The 19,948-nt window shown below is 44.4% G+C and overlaps 1 protein-coding gene and 1 long non-coding RNA gene across 14 annotated transcripts in view; one reads left to right on the top strand and one right to left on the bottom strand.

The window, feature by feature from the left end:
• LOC114058511 overlaps positions 1-17,018 on the bottom strand; it is a 33,045-nt gene extending 16,027 nt beyond the window's left edge. Inside the window, exons 1-3 of the long non-coding RNA XR_003571465.1 lie at positions 16,852-17,018; positions 4,446-4,597; positions 1,505-1,617 (exon numbers count right to left, since the gene is read on the bottom strand). This is a non-coding gene — a long non-coding RNA (uncharacterized LOC114058511). The remainder of the gene's footprint in view (positions 1-1,504; positions 1,618-4,445; positions 4,598-16,851) is intronic.
• STRBP (spermatid perinuclear RNA binding protein) overlaps positions 1-19,948 on the top strand; it is a 59,579-nt gene that overhangs the window by 29,005 nt on the left and 10,626 nt on the right. For 5 of the 13 annotated variants that reach the window (XR_003571464.1, XR_003571463.1, XM_027885935.1 and 2 more), the window contains exons 6-18: positions 3,415-3,509; positions 3,918-4,013; positions 4,717-4,828; positions 5,401-5,498; positions 5,767-5,878; positions 6,570-6,662; positions 7,488-7,687; positions 9,655-9,813; positions 10,535-10,669; positions 11,105-11,245; positions 11,783-11,906; positions 13,583-13,627; positions 19,775-19,839. Coding sequence is in view for 10 of the 13 variants with exons in the window: in XM_027885935.1 (XP_027741736.1) it covers positions 3,415-3,509; positions 3,918-4,013; positions 4,717-4,828; positions 5,401-5,498; positions 5,767-5,878; positions 6,570-6,662; positions 7,488-7,687; positions 9,655-9,813; positions 10,535-10,669; positions 11,105-11,245; positions 11,783-11,906; positions 13,583-13,627; positions 19,775-19,797 (1,433 nt within the window). In the remaining 3 variants the exon portion in view is untranslated. Of the gene's footprint in view, positions 1-3,414; positions 3,510-3,917; positions 4,014-4,716; positions 4,829-5,400; positions 5,499-5,766; positions 5,879-6,569; positions 6,663-7,487; positions 7,688-9,654; positions 9,814-10,534; positions 10,670-11,104; positions 11,246-11,782; positions 11,907-12,178; positions 12,471-13,582; positions 13,996-16,138; positions 16,588-18,760; positions 19,163-19,774; positions 19,840-19,948 lie in introns of those variants that run through there. The other 8 variants (XM_027885929.1, XM_027885932.1, XM_027885930.1 and 5 more) reach the window with 8 other exon arrangements.

The following is a 19,948-nucleotide window of genomic DNA, read 5'->3' as shown; positions in this document are numbered from 1 at the left end:
GGTCAAACTGCAGCTCAGCTTGCCTTTCATCTTCCCTGTAAGACGGAGCCGGCTCCGGGCGCGGAGCCTGCGGGGAACTGACCAAGGTTTCGGGCGGTGGGATTAGCACTAATCTGTCCTCTAACCAACGGCAAGGTCAGGCCACCGGCCCCTGCTCCCAGTGCTCCCATCTGTTCTGTAGGAATGCTGTGTGTGCCTTCATGCCCTGATGTCAGAATGTATCGAAAAACATTCCTGGATTTCTCTTCAGTCCCCACCTCTTTGGAGAAGTGTTCATGTTCGAGATGTGGTGTTTGTCCTATTTGTTTTTGCTGCTTGTTAGCAAAAATAAATAGCGGCCCAGTGTGTGTGTGCATTTCGGTGTTTCTCACAAACAGCTACCCATAAAGCTCTGCTTTCTCATGTTGACTTGAGAAGTCAAGCACCTAAATTTTCCTGCATTTTGCATCAGTTTAAATTTTCAACCCCTTAAGGAACTGAGTTTTCAGTCACAGCATCAAATATAAATTGGGCTTTCCAAACCAGAACCTCGTAGCTTGCGAATCAGTTGTTGTTACTGAGCGCCCAGTACCAACAAAATGATGTCATCACAAACAATTGGTTTCCCAAAGTGGGGCTGAGATCCCGTTGCTCCTGGAGCGGGACTGCCCGGCCCGTCTGCCTCTGCCACCCTTGGCCGGGCACACGTGGCCAGTGGGGCTCCCACGGGGCCAATGCCTCTGGAGGGCAACAAGCCCCAGGCTCTGACCTTCCCTATCCAGAGGAGACAAGGCTCCTTGTACAGCTGCAGATGAATGGAGCTGGCAGCTCCTGTGTGAAGAGAATGTGTCCAGCAGTGGGGAGAGAATTCCCGAGGGATTGGTTCTGCGCTCAACAGTGGGAGCGAACGTCAGGGCTTTATCACTTGCTCTTTATTAAACCCCTTGGATCGTTGCCCTCGTTAAAACTACAAGAGAAAAAGGAAAGCTTTGCACTCCCATTTGAAATTTCGATTGGGTCTCACTTTCCTGACTGGCAGAGCATGAAGAAACATGCCATTCTCCCGAGGGGTCCGAAGGGAGCCCGCTGCAAGCCGCTCGCCCTCCTCACTGCCTGTTCTCTTCATCTTTCTGTTTAATAGAATCTTGCACCCAAAAGTTGGCTGACTGCAACATCAGGGCACTGGGACTGAACTGGCAATTGGCAAAATCGTCCAAATATCTGTAAATTAGACCTTGGGAAATACCCTCAATCCTGTAGAAAGCAGTATGATTCTAACTTGCTGAAGCAAATCTTAGGTTTTTTGGGTTCACCTGAATGACAGATGGCACTTACTCTATTTGTTTTTAACTTAAAGGACAAATTAAATTAAATGAAATTTGTCAGTGGCTGCAACACGCTTTACCAAAGCCTTGTACAGCACTTAGAGTCCCAGTTCATTACAAAAAATTAATCATTTTGCAGTCAGTCACCTTTGCCATTTCTAACGTTTTAAAATAAGATTCTGATCATTCATTGACAGTACTTGTTTGATACAATACTTGAGCTTTAAGCAGATGTTTATATTGTCCCAGTGAAGTTTCCTCACAGAAATACACAGATGGATGTTCAGTAATCACGTGCCACAAAACGTCACTCCTGGAAAGAACGAAACTGCAAAGGAAATTTAGAAACAAATCTTGCGTTCCAAAGTGACCTTTTGTGCTCAAAGAAATCCAGTGCTTTGAGACTTTGCAGCCTTCATTTGGAAAGGAGACAAGAGGAGTGATTAATCCCAATCCTGGACTGCTGTTGATGAGGGCAATAACAAACAATGCAAATATCTGCTGCGAAGTTCACAGGGGTTAGAAAATGAGCTTATAGCACTTGAGCCAGCAGCTGTGAACTGCAACCATCACCTGTCAGACAAGATACTGGTTCTGTTCAGTTTTACACTTAGGGGTTTTTTGGCTCTGGGCTCTTTTTTCCATCGTGACATAAAGTGCTTTGACCAGGGGAAGGCCACAGGAGGGGAGGCAATTGCTCGTGCAATTGCCAATACTGTTCAAAGTAACCCATGAAAATCTACTTGGAGATTCCACTAATGAATTCTACTACAAACTGATGGTACTTTTTTTCTCCTACCTTGTCCTGGTATTTTAAATGTCTTGCTGGACTTTGCTTGTCTAGCAGAGTCTTCCATTTGAAATGGATTTTGTATTTCATTCAGTTCTGCAAAGGTCTCTAAAGACCTGGAGAACTGACCATTATGAGTAATGAAAAGAGTATCTTTATTTTTAAGTCAAGAGTAATGGTGTATTCATAGAGAAATAATATATTCAAGGTTTTAATTGAGTCATGGGTTCATTTAGTTCTTCCAGTGTGTTCTTCTCATGTCAGCAAAAACTAGTACCTTTGTAATCTGATTGCAGAGATATACAAAATGTGTCAATTATACTAGGAATATATTATATTCTTGGAAAAGAGTTTCCAGGGAATCTGAATGCTATGAACTCCTCAGGATTAAAATAAATAAATAGAGAAGAGGGGATTGATGCATAATGTCCCTTAACACAGACTCAGATGTGACTGCTAAAGGCAGTTTGTTGCAAGCCAGATGAAAAAAAGAGAAAGGGGGAATAAAAGGGGAAAAAAAGGGAAAAAAGTGTAAACCTGCACAGAAAATACCAGTGTCTTGTCTCTCAAATGCATCTTTGAACTTCCTCTCTTGATTTTAGTTGCTGTTGGGCAGATTTTTACAAGAGGGCCCTTCCTGTGGAATACATTGATGATGTGGAAGTTACCAACCTCTCACTCTTTCATATGCTCTGGTTATATGGAAGACTAATCAAACTGCAATATTGTACTAGCATTTTCCATGTATTTCTTTCCCTGAGTTATACTGGCTAGTACTGTCCATGCAATACTATTTCAAATATATTCAATGTTTTTCTGTGGAATTCTCAACAGTTGCATGGATGTAACTTCACTTTCTATTACATTTGTTTTTATAACCCCCCCTGAGAATATCTTCCTCTTGTCCAAAGAAGCTTTGAAATTCTGTGCCACCTTTGTGGAATAAAAGTCACAGAGAAGGAAAGAAGAAGAAAAAAAGCCCAGTACATCCCAACAGAAAAAAAAAAAAAAAAAGGAAAAGTGCTATATAGCTATTTTCTGCCCTGAAATGTGTTCTACATTTTTAATAAGATCCCAGATTGTCTGTAGCAGTGGCCACCTTTATTATTACTATTATTTTACAAGGAGTGAATGCCTTTGCTTCTGTTGCACACGTGCACATTTACTACCTTTTAATGGCTTGTTTAAATTAAATAACACAGTGCACTTAAAAATTCTGGGAGTCTTATTATCTCATTGAGATGCTGCCGCTCTTTTTGTACTGTGACAGAAACCCCTTGGTCAAATTGTATCTGTCTCTTTTTATCCCATTTTTACCAGTAGACAATGTTGCGATGAAAGATCCTCCGGACTTATTGGACAGGCAGAAATGCCTGGAGGCCTTGGCGTCTCTGCGGCACGCCAAATGGTTTCAGGTTGGCTCTTTGTTCTTACCTTGTTGTTATCGTAGCCTTGCGAGGTTTAATTTGAGACACTTTTAATTTGAATGCCTCTTTAATTTCTGACTAGCCCCTCCTAGAGCAAAGGTGTAGAATTCCGAGGGCAAACGTGGCAGGGACACAGCCAGCTGGTGCAGAGTTGTCATGAGGCTACAAAAGCAATCTTGACATTTCGCTTCCTTTTTTTTTTTTATATGTCTCTCTCTAAATTCAAGTCTTGTACTTTTATATAAGTGTTTTTATTTTGCATGAAGCTGATTAAGTATTAAGTAATAATAATTTAAAAAAAAAAAATCTATCCCAGGACTCTGTGCATTTAAAAAGAAAAGCAAAATTGAAGGCCAGGCTTTTGCAGGTGTATTGGAATCATTTTGTTTGTTTTAGGCCAGGGCAAATGGACTAAAATCATGTGTAATTGTCCTTCGTATTCTGCGGGATTTGTGCAACAGAGTCCCCACATGGGCACCACTGAAAGGCTGGGTAAGTACAGAAAGAGCTCCAGGTCACAGGGTCAGGTCTCAGATCTCCTGAGACTTGTGGCAGTGTCTGGACAGGAGAAAGCAGTGTCCTCTCTGAGACTCCTCCTTAAAGCCCTTTGCCTTTTCTCCCTGTGCAGGGAAGAGAAGGACAGTATTCCTTCAGTCTGTCGTGTGTTCTGATGCCATGGCAGGACACACAACTGCTGTGGGCCTCACACAGCCCTGAGCGTTTGCAAGAGAATCCCACTCGTTGCCTCAGTCCCTCTTGCTTAGCTTTCCAAAACAACCCTGCTCATGACAGTGGGAAATATTCCTGCCAGCAGCTCTTACCCTTTCAGAGGGGCAGGTTTGCTCTCGTGCCCAGAGAGGAACACTCTGTAGGTCAGTGGTGAAGGTGTTTCTCTTTGAAAACAGAGAGGTGGAGAACACTCACCTGACCTGGCTTGAGAGGCTTCTCCTTTTCAACTCCCTGGGCAGACAGTGGAGAGCAGTTGGTGTCCTCTGAAGGCAGCTCAGAGCAGGGGACAAAGACGTGTGCCATGAACGAGGATGGGGCCTCCTCTGGGATGGGCCTGTCCCTTAGACCTATAGTGGATTAAAAATGAGTCACCTGATGTGAATGTTCTTCCCCTCTGCCCCTCCATATTTAACTGCAGTCACAGCTACCCTTGTGTCCATACTAATCGTAATTTAATGTCTTCTAGCCACTCGAGCTTATATGTGAAAAATCTATAGGTACTTGTAATAGACCTTTGGGCGCTGGGGAAGCGTTGCGGCGAGTCATGGAGTGTTTGGCATCTGGAATTCTGCTTCCCGGTAAGGGGCCAAATGAACTCCAGGAACACGAGGGGTTGATCAGCCAGCCTTAAATTTACCTCTTGCTGAAGGATTAGATGAGAAATGCCTGCCTTGAACTCTGAACCTGCTGTGGGGTGAAATTAATGGTGTAAAATTAAAGTAAAAAAGGGAGGCTGCCTGGTGATCACTGTGTGAGTGAGTACTGCCACTGCAGGAGAAGTTAATGGGGAATGTGTATAAATAAGGAATGTGTATAAATTAACCTCTATCTCATTAAGAGGTTACAAATAAATAAATAGACTGTATAGCTCTCCAAATTATTGTTTATTTGGTTTTTTTTTAATATTTAAACCTACTGCTTTCAGTTCATGTTATCACACACGGGCAGTGTTACCCTGCTGAGTGCTGTGGTCCCTGCTGCAAGGATTAAAACCTCGGGGTCAGCTTGCTCTGTATGAGCTGTGCGTCCCTGCAGGAGAAGGTGTGCTCCCTGCTCTGCAGCAGCCAGTCCCAGCCTTCAGCATCCCCTGTCAGCCCCTGTTTCCATTTGCCTCCTTTCCTGCCAGTAATCCCTTGCCTCTCTCCCACAGGAGGGCCGGGGCTGCACGACCCCTGCGAGCGCGAGCCCACGGACGCTCTGTCGTACCTGAGCGTGCAGCAAAAAGAAGCCATTACACACAGTGCCCAGGTAGGCTGGGGACAGGGGACTGCACAGCTCGTTAGCACAGCTCGTTAGCACAGCCCTCCCCTGCCAGGGGAACCCCCTGCACGGCAGTCCTGCCAGGGGAACCCCCTGCACGCCGTGTTCCAGGAATGAGCGGGTTCCATGGTTTCAGACAGTGGCGTTGTCCCCGGCTGGAGAAGCTGCCTCCTCACAGGAGCCAGTTCGTGTCCTGTGATTATCTAAAAGCTTGGCCAGCTGCTGATGTAACCCCTGTTTCTCCTGTCCCTTGCAGCATGCACTCAGACTATCAGCCTTTGGGCAGATCTATAAGGTGTTGGAAATGGATCCCCTCCCATCCAATAAGTCATTTCAGAAATATTCCTGGTCAGTAACTGACAAAGAAGGTAGGTATCATTTGTTCCAAAAATCACTGGTTGGGCAGTAAACTAGGGGTTAATTCAGAATGGGTGAAGTTCCTGAATTATGTGCTGTGAATGTGGAGGCTTTTTTAAAGGGTGATTTTTAAAAAAAAAAATTTCCTAGTTAGGAGAAAATCTGGAATTTCTGTTCTCTAGAAATACCAAGAGGGATACAATACAGCTACAATATAGCTGATGAATTTCTTTAAGCAGAAAGGCCTTTGCCATCCAAAGAGCAGAAGTAGTGTTTGATTCTTATCTGGGGAGTAAAGACTGCAAACTGTCAAAATGCATATAATGAGTGTCAATAATAGCAATTACCCAAGGATTCTTCCTAGAAAACAATATACACCTAATAAAAATAAATTTCCACTTGTATTTTTTGTAAAAACAACACTGGTGGAGTTCTTGCTTTCAGAGTAAGTGTGGAAAAGAGCCCTGCAGGTTTGCAGGGCCTGTCTCCCACCTGGTATTGGCCACAGCCATCCTGCATGGCCTGGTGCACTGAGCAGTAAACCAATATTGGCTTCTGTGCAGCAATAAGAAAGCTGTGACTGATGGATGGGTTCTTGTCACTATAAACAAGCCAGGAACCGTGTGGCACTCATCAGACTCCTGCTGTGCAATCTTGTTTTTCTAATGGCATATCCGTATTACAAGGAACTTTATACCCCAGGTACAGGCTCGTCTGCTCTGAAGAGACCCTTTGAAGACAGTGTCGGGGATGACAAGGATCCAAATAAAAAAATGAAGCGTAATCTGAGGAAAAGTAAGTGCAGCACTTCTCTATTCTGCTTTCAAAGATCTATTGTACAGAGGGAGCTGCTTTAAAAGCTTCTCTGTGTTGGTGTGGTAGAGCATGTGAAAAAGTCTTTGGAACAAAAAAGATGTTGTCTCTATCACCCCGCGTTTGGAATGTCAAACACATCTCTTACTGTGCATCTGAATTTCCCCTGACATGTTTTACTAACTGAATGATTTGCATTTTTAACTGGGATTACCCATCAAGTTACACTAGAATTGAAGTTGTCCAAGCAGCTGAGAGATTTTATCGGTCATGTCCCTGTACTGTGGGTTTTTCAAAGTATTGCACTGACTTTGCTGAGTGAAGATTGGACTCTGCATTATTCCCCTTCCTGAGCTAGTTGTTGGTCTCCCAAGACCTCCCACAAAGAAAAAAAAAAAGTTTAATCCAGAAAACGTTAATGTTGCTTATCTGCACAGACTGGCAGTCTCCTGGCATTGCTGGGATCCAGTCCTGGGGGCTGTTTGCATTGTGCTACCTGCATGCCAGCTCTGGACCTGATTCCCCACTACTCCTTTTCTAGCAGCCAGGAAGAGTGCAGCTAGCTGCAAAGGAGTTGTGTTAATATAAAAACCGGGTAATTGTAGTGGCTACTCCAAATTAGAATGTCATATTAAAGCCTTAACAGCGCTGTGGGTCTCCTCACCCTCTGAGAGGCCAAGGGGTGGTTTTGCTCCTTGATACAAACAGAAGGCACTGAAATGCAAACTGTTTCATTTCTCTGTTCATCTTGTTTTGTTCATTTTCCTTCCCCCTCCTTCCCCCACCCTTTCTACTATCTTGTACTAGTACTAGATAGTAAAGCAATAGATCTCATGAATGCTCTGATGAGGCTGAACCAAATCAGGCCAGGGCTTCAGTATAAGCTGCTGTCACAGTCTGGTCCAGTCCATGCCCCAGTCTTCACAATGTCTGTAGATGTTGATGGTACGACTTATGAAGCATCAGGACCTTCTAAGAAAACAGCCAAGCTCCATGTGGCAGTGAAGGTAAGGCAGCCTCGAGTAATCTGCTAACCCCAGATTTTGGGACACAGTATGAAATGTGGATATTACTATGCAACCTCAAAATTTAAAAAAAATGTGGATGAAGCTGAGCTGCTCCCTATGTGCTTTAAACACAGCTGGGCATGGTTCAGAGAGCATCACTGGCCTTGTGCTATCAGGGGAGAACTTCCCAGGGCTCTGCAGGTCAGCTCATGTTGCAGTGGGCTGAATGTGGTGGCCAAGTCCTGGATGAGGGGGATTCAGTTGAGTTCTGTTCTATTCTTTCCTGTGTTGTTTGGGAACAGCATGCTGGTGGCTCCCTCTTTCTCCCCTTCCTTCTGTCCATTCCTGGCTTGTGAGCACCTGGCAAGATGGAGTTGTTTCCTGCCCTCCGTGTCTGAAAGAGTCCCTTGTGTACTGAGAGAAACAGTGGATGTAAATGATGGGTCTCCACTCAGATTTCCTCCAGGACTGTGGTCTCATTCTGGGACTGGTCAACCTGCTGTTCTTCTTGTGGGTGCTCTGCATGACAGCAGTGGCAGACTGGAACCCCCAGCATGAGCATCCCCCAGATGTGGTGCTTGGGGACGTGGTTTAGTGGGGGCCTGGCAGGGCTGGGGTAACCAGTGGTTGGATTTGATGATCTTACAGGTCTTTTCCAACCTAACCAGTTCTGTGACAGAACCTCTGGTAACAGAACTGCACCTCTGACAGGAACAGGCCCGTCTGCCGTTCTGCTCTTTGTTTTGTTTTGAACCAGAATTTCCTTTTTAGAAGCTTCATCTGGCAACTTTCTCCTTTCCTTTGATTTCAGTTTTCAAAATCCCATTGTCCTATGTGCTTTCAAGTTCAAAGTGTCCAGAAGTATCTGAGGGCCTGTGTTGTTCCTCCAGGAAAAGTAGCTCTCTGCATGTGTGTCCTTCCAGATCTTCTGCCTTACTCTTTTTATTTTGCCTCCCTCCCTGCAGTTGTTAAAAAAAAAAAAAAAAAAAAGGCCCAAAAAACCCACTTGCCCTGAAAAGCTGTGACTGCTCTGCCCTTGAACCTCTCTGCGTCAGCCAGATCTGTGCTGGTGCCGACCCAGCTTCGTTTTCTCTAAATTTACACATCAAAACATCCACGATTCAAGCCAAGAGGAAATGGGTGGTGTGGTAGAGACTCACTTTTTTTCTTTCTTGCCTTTCCTAGCAGATCCAGGCCCTGCCTGCCCAGTCTTATAAGAGGGAATAATGTGACCATTTCACTTTCTAATCTGCCCTCTCTAAAATGCAGAAGCCCTGTAAATGCAGCCAGATGTTCCCCGCTTGCAGGGGAGCTGAGCCTGGGGTTACCTGTGCAGTGCTCAGCTGAGGGCTGGAGCAAAGGGATTTTTGCAGACTTTGTTCTTGGCACTAAATTTCCAGCAGAGCTGCAGGTTCTTCTCCAGCTCCTTTAGCCCCGTGTGTGGTAGCTCTGCACGGCTGGTCAGGCAGCTGGTTAAGGGAGAGGCTGGCCTTGCTAGTGGAACGTGGTTTTGAAGGAACTGAGCTCCAGAAGTACCATCTTGCACAAGGCTGTTTACCTTGTTTGCCCCACAGTCCATCTCCTGATCTGTCCATGGACACAGAGAGTAAAAAAATCATGTGTGAAATAATCTCCTTACTGTGCTGTTAAACAGTGTCTTTAATCTCTTATTTTACAAGAAATTCTCGAGATGGTGAAGGATGCTTATGAGTAATTGCTGTCTTTGAGACTAAAATTCTTGTGTTGATCCCACTTTTGGAAACCTGGAATTATTTTCCCCAATGATACTGTATCCACTGATATCCACTGAAATGGTTATCTCCATTTCAAATAGGAGAAAACTAACATTCTATGCAATCTACCTTTAGTAAGTGTATGGTGGATGTTTTTTGGTGGTGTGATCAGCTTTGTGTTTGTTCCTGTTCCGCTGCCTCTGTCACAGTTCATTTCCCGGGGCTTTGTTGTAGGTTTTACAAGCAATGGGATATCCCACTGGTTTTGATGCAGACGTGGAGTGTGTGAGTTCTGATGAAAAATCAGATACTGAAGGTAAAAATGAAACTACGTCTTCAATCTCAAGCAATAATACTGGAAATTCCACAGCGGACACCTCTGCTACCCTAGAGGTGAGGACTGCATGGAAGGTACAAGTGACAGAGATGTGGGCTTTGGGATTTCACTTCTTCCTGTTCTATTTTCTGTTCTTCTACTTGCCAAGATATTAAAACATGAAATTCTTCAGTTGGGAGATGACTTAATTTCCAGTCAGTGTTTCCAGGGAAAGGGGGAGTTCCTAACCCAGCTGCCCTGTTTGTAAGCATGGCTGAGAGCGTTCACTGCAGCTGATCTCTGGTGTGCTGAGATCTCAGCTTTACCTCCCTTGCTCTCCAGACAGTAACAGATATTTCTGCTACAACACGTGACTCAGGCTACGAGACTCTTTCAGCCCGAGCTGGGCAGTGCCAGGCCGTAATTAGACGGAGCAGAGACGTGTGCAGGGTTGGGAAGGCCGGTCTGTCCTTTCGGTGATAGAGCCTTCCCTGTCAAGGAACTCGACACCACGGCCCCACCTGCAGCTCTGCATTCTCTCAGGGTTCTGCTTCCAAGTTCAGGTTGTGCAACCACCAGACCAGGCCATGAGGACACTGCCCTCACCAACAAATGGCTGTGACTTCTTCAGCACCAGTGTCCATCTTCCTGCCCTTCTTTAGAGGCTTCCCATGTGCTCTGGCAGCACAGCACGTGGTGCTGAGCCCAGGCAGTGCCACCGGGGACACAGGTCTGCACAGCTCTGGCCCCTTTTGAACAGGGAAAGGCTCTGAAGTAACACCCTGAATGTCTCCCTAGGTAAGAACTCAGGGTCCCATACTCACAGCAAGTGGCAAAAACCCGGTGATGGAGCTCAATGAAAAGAGAAGAGGGCTCAAGTACGAGCTCATCTCTGAGACCGGTGGGAGCCACGACAAGCGTTTTGTGATGGAGGTGAGTGCAGCAGAGCTGCAGTTGCTGGGGGTTTGTCACCAGTGGGTCAGAGCAACTTTGCTGATTCAGTTCAGTGTACAGTGTAGGCAAGGATGATGGTCTGTAAGGCGTCGATGAAGATGAGGGGAGCCTCACGTGATTCCTGTCAAGGAAGGCTCCAGGGTATGGGCTGAATCCAGTATCCGACAGATACTGCTCCCCTCTGAATTGCACTTGTGGTGTCCAGATTCCCAGTATCTGGGATACACTGGTTCCCAGGATAACCCTGGTATCCTTTACCAGCTTCATATCTAGAATGAATGGAACTTTGTGACATAAAACACAAGAGGACTTTTTCCTACTCGAGTTCTCTGCGGGTGGCACCTCAGCCCGGTGGGTGCAGTGTGGTATTCCCAGAGATCAATACTAGCCATAAATTCATGTCTCAATTTTCAGGTAGAAGTAGATGGGCAGAAGTTCAGAGGTGCAGGCCCAAACAAGAAGGTAGCAAAAGCAAGTGCTGCATTAGCAGCACTTGAAAAACTGTTTTCTGGGCCTAATGCAGCAAACAACAAGAAGAAAAAGATTCTTCCTCAGGTAAGAATTGTCACTTGCTTTTTGGACTGCTCTGTTATCCCAGCTCTGGATTGTCTTTTGATACAGGAGGCAACATTCTAGTAAAGTAAGGTTAGCACAGGCTGCTGTTTTGTGAGGTGGTTGGTTGTCTTTGGGGTGAAATCCTGGCCCTGCTGCAGTGGGTTCAGGAGGGCGAGAGAGAAGCCAAGGCAGTGCTGTAGGTCAGGAGAGGAAGCTTGTAAGGAGGTGGGAAAGAGAGTCGGGAGGAGCAGCAGAGAGAAGGTCAGAAGCCAGTGGTGGTCAGTCCTGGCCAAACTCGAGGTGAATAACGGGGTGTGGGTGAGGGCACTGCTGGGCTCTGCAGGCAGTGGCCGGGCAGGGGGCCTGCCGCGTTCCATCAGTCACATCTCCAGCACACCCTGCTCCAGCCTGCCCGGCCAGCCCAGCGCTTCTGGCACCTTCCAGAGCTCTCTGAAAGGGGGTCATTCCATGCAGCTGGCCTGGTATTCCAGCAACACTTTCCCTCTCTGAATTGCTATTTTTTGTCACTCTGGGCAGACTAAAGGGGTTGTCAATACAGCTGTTTCTGCAGCAGTCCAGGCTGTTCGAGGCAGAGGACGAGGTGCTTTAACACGAGGGGCATTTGTTGGGGCAGCTGCTGCTACTGGATACATAACACCAGGTAAGGCACACACTCAGAACTGATACTTGAATTTTTGTCTGCCAGGGCATTCTTTTCCATGTGTGTCAGTCACCTGTTTAAGTGATTTCTAATCATCTGAGATGAAGCAGAAGGCAGAATTCATGGGGCTCTAAATAAATCAAAGAGCTGGAAAGCTGGTAGTGCATGTCCTTTCCGAGTGTACAACTTGAAGCTTGGTGTGCACAGAGCACACAGTTATGGGCATAATGGCTTTCCTGGCTTTATTATTTTATGATTTGTCTTCTTCATAGTTCACTGCCATGGCACAATTCCCAAAACTCTCTTCCTACCTAAGAACCTCCTGGATCACGTGCTGTTTAGCATTAGGATTGGCCTTCCCCAGAAACCCTTGCAGACATGAAGTCAGCAGGCTCCAGAGTCCCTGAGCTCCCAGAAACTTTCTTCATGAACTGCACCTGGAAGCATCTATCAGTAGCTTCTGTGGTGGCCAAAAATAAAAGAATTTCTGTTCATACTCTGGCTGATGTGGAGTCACGATCCCCCCTGCATTGTTCTGATAGCAAAAACTGCTTTGGAAGTCCAAAGCTTCTGGTTCCCATTTCACGTTTTCCCAAGAAAAAGTTAACAAAATGGGCACTTTCTCCTTCCCCTTACTTTTCAAAGTACATTTTCTTTGTGACTCTACCACACGTCTGAGGTCTGCAGATGACAGGGAAGGGAATCCTGACACTGTTTTCACTTGTTTTAAGGACCACAGATTTGTAAGAATGAGATGCTGAAGATGCCTTAGTCGAAGCAAATCCAACAGCTTCCAGAAAATAACAGTTACGTTCCTCATGCTCAGGTTTTCAGATTACAGCATGAGCACTAATTACACCCTCCAGCAGCTCAATGTGCCAACAGCACAGCCCTGTTGTTTGGGAGCCTTCCTTCCTGGCACAGTCAGCAGCCTGCTGTCTTCATTGTTCCTGTATGGTCATGTCATTTTAAATATTAAAAAGCTGTAATTCATTTTTAATGGCTGTTAACATTGTTTTTGGAACTGTCTGTCTGCCTGAGGAGTCATTTATGAGACACTTTAACCTGCCAGGGGCATGCTTCTTGCCAGTGTGGAATTACTCCAGAAATAAGTTTAATTTCCCAGTTGCTGCAGTTAAGCTTTTATTGGCCTTGGCCTTCACAGATTATGTCTCTCCATCCCCTATTCTTCTCAGAAATCTCTTGCTTTTTGTGATGACACAAGCAATCTCAACATAAAAAAACCCCTCCGTGAACCACTGAGATGTAGCAACCAATGTTGGTGCTATCCCTGTTGCTTTCTGTCTCACTCCAGAGTCACACTTTGCTCTTGGGGGGAAAACGATCCCGCTCTGTTTATGTGGAGGTGTTCAGATGTCCTCTGTGGAATTTGTCTGCTAGAAATGGCAGAGAAAGCAAAATTCACAGCAGCTTTACCAATGGGGATGTGGCATCTGTCACAGGCATCCCACATTCCCCTCTTTATAATGGAAATTTAGCAAAATGGCTGTTCTCTGCATAGACTGCACTTGTGTTTTAGGAAGCACAGAAGCAAATCTGGGATGTCTGGGTCACGCCAACTCTGTGCTCTGACAGTGCAGACTCGAGGGGTTCAGCTGAAAAGAAAATGCTGAGGCAATGGAATAGGTGTGACCCGTGTCTGTGTTTCCCTGCAGGCTATGGAGCACCCTACGGGTACAGCACCGCGGCACCGGCCTACGGTACGTACCGAGCTGTCATTAACACCTAGAGCACCACTGGGGGGGCTGTCCACGGGGGGGGCAGTGCCAGGAGAGAAACTCAGAGAGATTAAAGCTCTTAAACCATGACAAAACACTTTTATGCCATAACCTTGTGGTTCTTTTTTGGTTGGAGTAGCTTTTTGCCTCTGCTTTGCCTGGTCTGTGGAAGGACTGCTTGTTCTAATTGCCTGTTCCCTTTAAACTGGAACCCAGTGGAAGTAGTTCCCTTACTTTTTACAGCCAACCCGTGCTCCATTCAAAGACTACCGAAGGGCCTATTTCAGCATCTCTGACCCAGATTTAGCTAAGTGGCATTACAGTACCATTGGTGAAATGTTTGTCCCCAAGTGTAAGTGGCTTGTGGACAAATCTCCCTTAATGCTGTCAACTCTGTGAAGGCTATGGGCAAATACACCCCCACCCCCACGGGCTAAACCACCACTGCTTGGGACAACAGGATGGGTTTGGGTTGCTTGGACTGTGAAGTGATCAGACTGAAGGCAGCCAGGACATGGGCATTTGCCACAAAAATGCTTTTTACTATGAAACACGTGATATTAGGCTGGCAAAGCACTGGTTTCATGGAGATTGTTAAATGAGCTGATGACCAGAGAGCTGTGATGGAAGGGTTTTTCTTAACTTGGCTTCTCCCTCCCCACTGGCTTGTTTGACGCTGGACTAACAATGCATTCCTCTAACCGGCCCTTTTGGTTACTTTGAATGAGGTTTATGTGGCAATGGGAGCAGAGCAGTTTGGAGTCAGTGATATGTCCTGGCACACACAACTGAGCCCCCCAGAACCAGTCCCAGCAGGCCGTCCCATGGCAGGGACTGCTCACAGCCTGCTGCTCAAATGGCCAGCACTTTTCAAGGCCTGCACTTTTGCCTAGGGGAAACTTTTGCTTTTTCACATTTGCGGTGCTTACTCCTCCCAAATCTGTGTAACTTGGGCAATGCCAGCTCCCCTGATACCACCAGCAAAGTTTGAAATATTTTGAAATGTTGATTTCATGACTTTTACAGCAGTACAAGCTCTGAGAAGGGGAGAATGCTGCTGCTTTATGGAAAGTGTTTGTTTTGCCTGACTGGGACCAGCTGGTCCAATTCTGTACTGAAAGGGGATGGAGGATGGGCCCACAGGCTGCACTCAGTGTGGAGTTCTCCCTTCAAAACTGCAGCAAACCTCTCTAGTTTTAGACCTGCTGACTGCCCACATGCTCTGACAGAAGGGCAGCTGGCAGCAGGGCTGTCCCATGGAGTGCTGTCCTTCGTGGTGCATCACACAGGGAACAGCTACGTGTTTCCTTCAGGGAAAAATAAAAGGAAATTAGTTCAGGGTATGGATTTTTCATAGATCCCTTGATTCTTTCCAAGCAACAGTCTCAGACGATAACCAGGATGAGTGGCATCTGCATGTCTGTATTTTTACAAGCAGTGACACACTGTGACATGTGGAATCCTTTCCCTGCTGCAGACAGGAGTGCAACTGTTACCAAATCTCCTTGCAACTTGTCTTGCTTTTTTTCATTCCTTCCTTCCGTTTTGTGGGTTTTTCCCTCATTTTGCCTATTTTGGGAGCTGGATTTTAAGCACTTAGCTGTGTATATGTGACATATCACTGACTTCAAAGCGTTGTGGAATTGGATGCCCCCATTTTTCACATAAAGAGTTTCTGTTCTTAATGTCTTATGATTGTGATGCGAAGTTCTGGGATAATGCTTTTTGGCTGTAAGGTAAACATGTCTCTTTGCCTTTGTAAGCTGTTGCATGTTGGGAAACTTCACTTTGATCATCTGGTGCTCTGGAATACCTGCTGTTGCTGCTTTGTGATTTCTAAATGGACACATAGGTTAAATACTAGAATTTAAATAGGCAAGATTAAAAACCCAAACAAACGTTCAATTGTGCAGAAGTTTGTGAGGCCACAAGAACTCTAAAATAATCATGGAATCAGGCAGATGTTAATCTTTCCAGATTTGCCACTTCAGTACAGGAGAGGGAATGCAGAATAAGGGAGCAGATGCAGAATTTACTGTAGGTGCTTGATTTTTGGCTGACCTACCTGGATGCTGATCCAAACTGCTGAACAGTTTCCCTGTGAGTTGTATTTTATGCACAGCAGTGCCTGTCTAGAATATCTGCAGTTGCAACTGGCTTGTGAAATGAACTCAGAACGAGCTAGTAGAGATTAATTACCATAAAGATCATGAAGTAGAGCTTCAAGCCCAAATACACACTGTGCTTTTGAGAATATCACTTCCTTTAATTTTACCAAACACCAGGGCAAAAATAAAAGCAGATTTTAGGCCAGCCATCTGTCTGAAATAGTGCAAAGTGGGGAAGTGTTACTGTCCACGGGACTCTGCACCCCGGAATCCCATTGACTGACTGATCTGGAAAAGGTTAATGACAACACTACTGTAAGCTCTTATCTGACTTTCTTGGATTGCTGAACTTATTTGGAGTCCTCTCCCTTTCTTCTCTCTGTAGGTTTACCCAAGAGAATGGTTCTGTTACCAGTTATGAAATTCCCAACTTACCCCGTTCCCCACTACTCATTCTTTTAGCAAATGGCAGAAGCTAATTCCTATTGATTGAACAACACAGTACAGTACAGAATGTTAGAAGAAAAAAAGCCTTTTTATCCTGTTTTCTTTGAACACATACTTGAGCAAAGTCATTTGTAAAGAAACATCTTTTTCCTACTTTTTGATTTTAACAAAATGCAAATTTAGTTCTCTAAAACTTGAAAAAAAATGTTCTGTGAAATGTTACCTCATTTTCAAATAACTTATACCAGCCTTCTGTTATAGGGAAGAACTAGAAGCTTAAATCTTACGTTTTAAATGAAGTATCCGATTATGTAAAATTAAATTTGTGAAGGATGTATAGAATATAAAACACTGATCACAAATAAACTGTTTTGTTGTAACACAAGAGTACTGCCTGTTTCCTAATGCAGTCATACAGACTCAGTTAATGACCTGTACTTGCTGTAGGGTTATTAAATGCAGGGCGTAGTTCTTTAAAAAAACAAAAATAAAAATTAAAAAAAAAAGAAAAAAAAAAAACAACCAAACACCACACGATAGAAACTTTACAGTTAACATTTAACTTTGTAAATATTATGGTGTGTAATAAACTTAGTAAAATCTGGGTTAAAATATTGTTTTATCTTATTTTTTATAGTTAAGCATCAGTACCTGAGTTTCCTTATAGATCAGCATACTGTAACTGTGATTTTAGACACAGTCTTAATTATCCAAGAAGACTTTCACTCGTACACAAAATACTGAAAAACAAACAAAACAAAGGGAATTAATCTTAGGCTGTCTCTGTCTAAGGCTGCATTCTGTGAAACAAGTATTAAACAGAGGAAGTTCCCACAGCAGGATTTATGCAATTCCAGGGATACACCTTACGCCCGTATTGCCCAGAGAAAGGACGACAATAACCTTACAATCAGGTTCTTCAGAGCTCAAAAGCTGCTCATTTTCCTTTCTTTTCTGTTTTTACCAAAAAAAAAAAAAAAAAAAAAAAAAAAGAGGGAAAAAAAAAGAAAAAAAATTGCACTTGTTCTTGTGGCCTTCTTCACTTTTAAGATTGTCTGCCCACCCTTGATTTTCCATCCACCATTTCTACAGAAAGCATTTTAGTTGTCAATTGTCTATTAAACCAAAGGATCTCCTTTTCCCCCTTACATTTATAAGAATCTAAAGCAGCAACAAGGTCCCCATGAAAACTTGCTATTTAATTGTCCCAGTTCTTGTTGAGTGCTGCTGTGACCAGTGACACACTTCAGCCATAGGCCAGTACTTTCTAAGAGTCGGTGCTCCAACCCCAAGCTCCTCTTTTCCATGAGGAGTGGGTGCACCTGTCTGAAATTCCAGGGCAGGCCCCAGCTCCACGACTGGAGTCTCCCTGGACTGTGGACTGCTGTGGGCTCTGATGAGGGATTCCAGTGGTCTTTATTAAGGTATCACCCCACGAATCAGCAGCGTTGTTGGTTGCACTCTCTCCTCAGCCCTCCCCCGTTGCTTTTCCATAGGCTGGCTTTAGTTCCTGCTCTTCCAAAGATTTGCCTTTATCCCCTGTTCTCTAACAGACTCTGCTGCTGAGGCAGGGGGAGCTTTGTATGTGACAAGGGTGTAAAACCAGTGCTTAAAGCAACATAAAGTCCCTCCTCCCCCACACCCCTTAGAGGGAAAGAAATATTAGAAAAGCTGAATAAGGGGTGGCTTATAGAACAAGCTGCTTTCCCTGGAATTAACTGCAGCTGTTATTCTTAAGCTAAGTATTTGTGCTTAGGAATGTGTTTCCATGTCACTGGGTTTCCTCCTGCCGGAGCTCTCCTTCCCTTGGTGCTGGTGGTACTTTAATAAGACGGAGATTCCTGGCCAGGAGGGTGAGCAGGGCCTGGGGAAGGGCCCAAATTGAGGTGCTCAGAAATCACTGATCTGGTTTGCTGGCCTATGGATGAAAGGAAGCCATCACGGAGCAGAAAAAGCATGGCTGATCAGAGCCCATTTTTGTTAATCAAATCTTCATTAAAGGAATCTTTCCTCCACACACGTTTCCCTCCCCCCCTTTTGGAGTTCCCCCAATTGGCGACTGTTTGTAGTTTCTTTTTTTTGTTGGTTTTTTTCCTGAATCCCCAGCTTTGTAAAATTTCAAACAAAATATTCTGTGAACCAATTCTATCCAATGAACATTGGTAAGCCAAAAACTTGTTCTTATTTCAAAGACAAGAAGGGCGCTATGCTCTTTTCCAACATGATGGCAGTCATTTCAGACGATTTATAGAAGTCATTTTTTATTTTTTGTCATTTGTTGGGAGTTACTAACCACATTGTAAACTTGCCCCCTTGCTGCATATTTTACATTTCTCTGCTTTACTGAAAATATGAATGAGCTGTCAGTTCTTTGTTTAGAAAGTGGTAACCTTGGAAGTGTTAGATGTTTCAATACCTTCAAAGAATTCAAAGTGCCCATTTTACAATGAAAATTCCACTTGCAGCTGAAAGAGCAGAGAAATTTAAATGGAGCTTTAGCCTCAGCCAGTCTCAGCAATTAACGTGAGGTTTTTGCTTCTCTGCTCTTCTCCCACTGTAGGTGGTTTTTTCATTGACAGTCCCTATTGCCAGCCTCTCAGCATCGCACCTTTTATTATTCACTTGGGCCCTCAAGATTTCTTCTCTGACTTCTAGAACCATCAGGTTGTGTGGCTCCAAATGGCATTTTGTACATGTCTTAAAAGCAAGAAAAAAACGTGGCTCGTTTTGAGGTTTCTCAACTTCAGACATGGAATCTGAGCTTTTTTCCTTTTTCCTTTTTTTTTTTTTTTTTTTTCCCAAATGTTCTTCTCACTTCTTGAACTTTGCTCCATGTAACAAAAAAGCAATACCTGGTGCAAGCCCCAGTCCTCTCTTTGGGTACACAGCAATAGATGTGTAAATGCTCCTGGTTATTTCTCACACTGAAAGGCAAAGACTGGTGTGGTGGGGGGAGAACCAACCACCAACCCAAGGCCCAGCCCCGGCCCAGTGCTGCTTCAAGCAGTGCCAGCTGCCTCCACCTCCCCTCCTGAAGCCCTTCCCGATTGGAATACTGTGCTGGATTTGCATGTTTCCTTGTCCCAGTTGCTACAGAGCCGTGCAATGGTCACTGCTGAAGTGCTTGGTACCATTGTGCATGTCAGCAGACATGAAATGTAGCAAAGAGGTAGAAGAGGAAAACAATATCTAATTTTTTCCAAAATGTAACTAAATGATATCCTCTCTCTCTCTCTCTTCCCCACATCATTGGTATGAGGCACAAAAAGGGTAGGCCTGAACTGGAAAGTCAAGTGGGTTGCTTTTGTGTCTCTTTAAACCATCACCAACTGATAGGAAAACACGGTATTTGGGAAACATCCAGTTCAAAAAACTTTGCTGCTCTAAATTTACTGAGGTTTTTTCCTCTTGAATATTTGTATGTTGATACTTTGAGATTGTCAATCAGCAATAACTGAAAGGTGAATGTTTTTTTAAATGGTATTGGAACATCTATATGTTACAGCTTAAGACTTCTAAGCAGTTTTCAGCAGGTTAATTCCACTTTATTCTCATTCTCTCCGGACCTTCATAGCCATATGCACTTGTATAAAATAAGCAGAAATGTAGTGACTGTAAGCTGAGATCCTGATATAAAAGGTAAGAGATTTTATTTTTAGCTTAAAGACTATTTTTATTGCTTTTTTTCTAAGAATCTCATATATCTGTGACAATCTTGTATATGGCACGTTTTTATTATGTCTTGTTT

Source organism: Empidonax traillii, unplaced genomic scaffold (assembly GCF_003031625.1).
Source record: "Empidonax traillii isolate 1590-97213 ecotype Southwest subspecies unplaced genomic scaffold, ASM303162v1 scaffold174:size915687, whole genome shotgun sequence".
NCBI classification, from domain to species: Eukaryota; Metazoa; Chordata; class Aves; order Passeriformes; family Tyrannidae; genus Empidonax; species Empidonax traillii.
The sequence above is the reverse complement of the archived record's forward strand: the minus strand, read 5'-3'. Positions and strand labels throughout refer to the sequence as shown.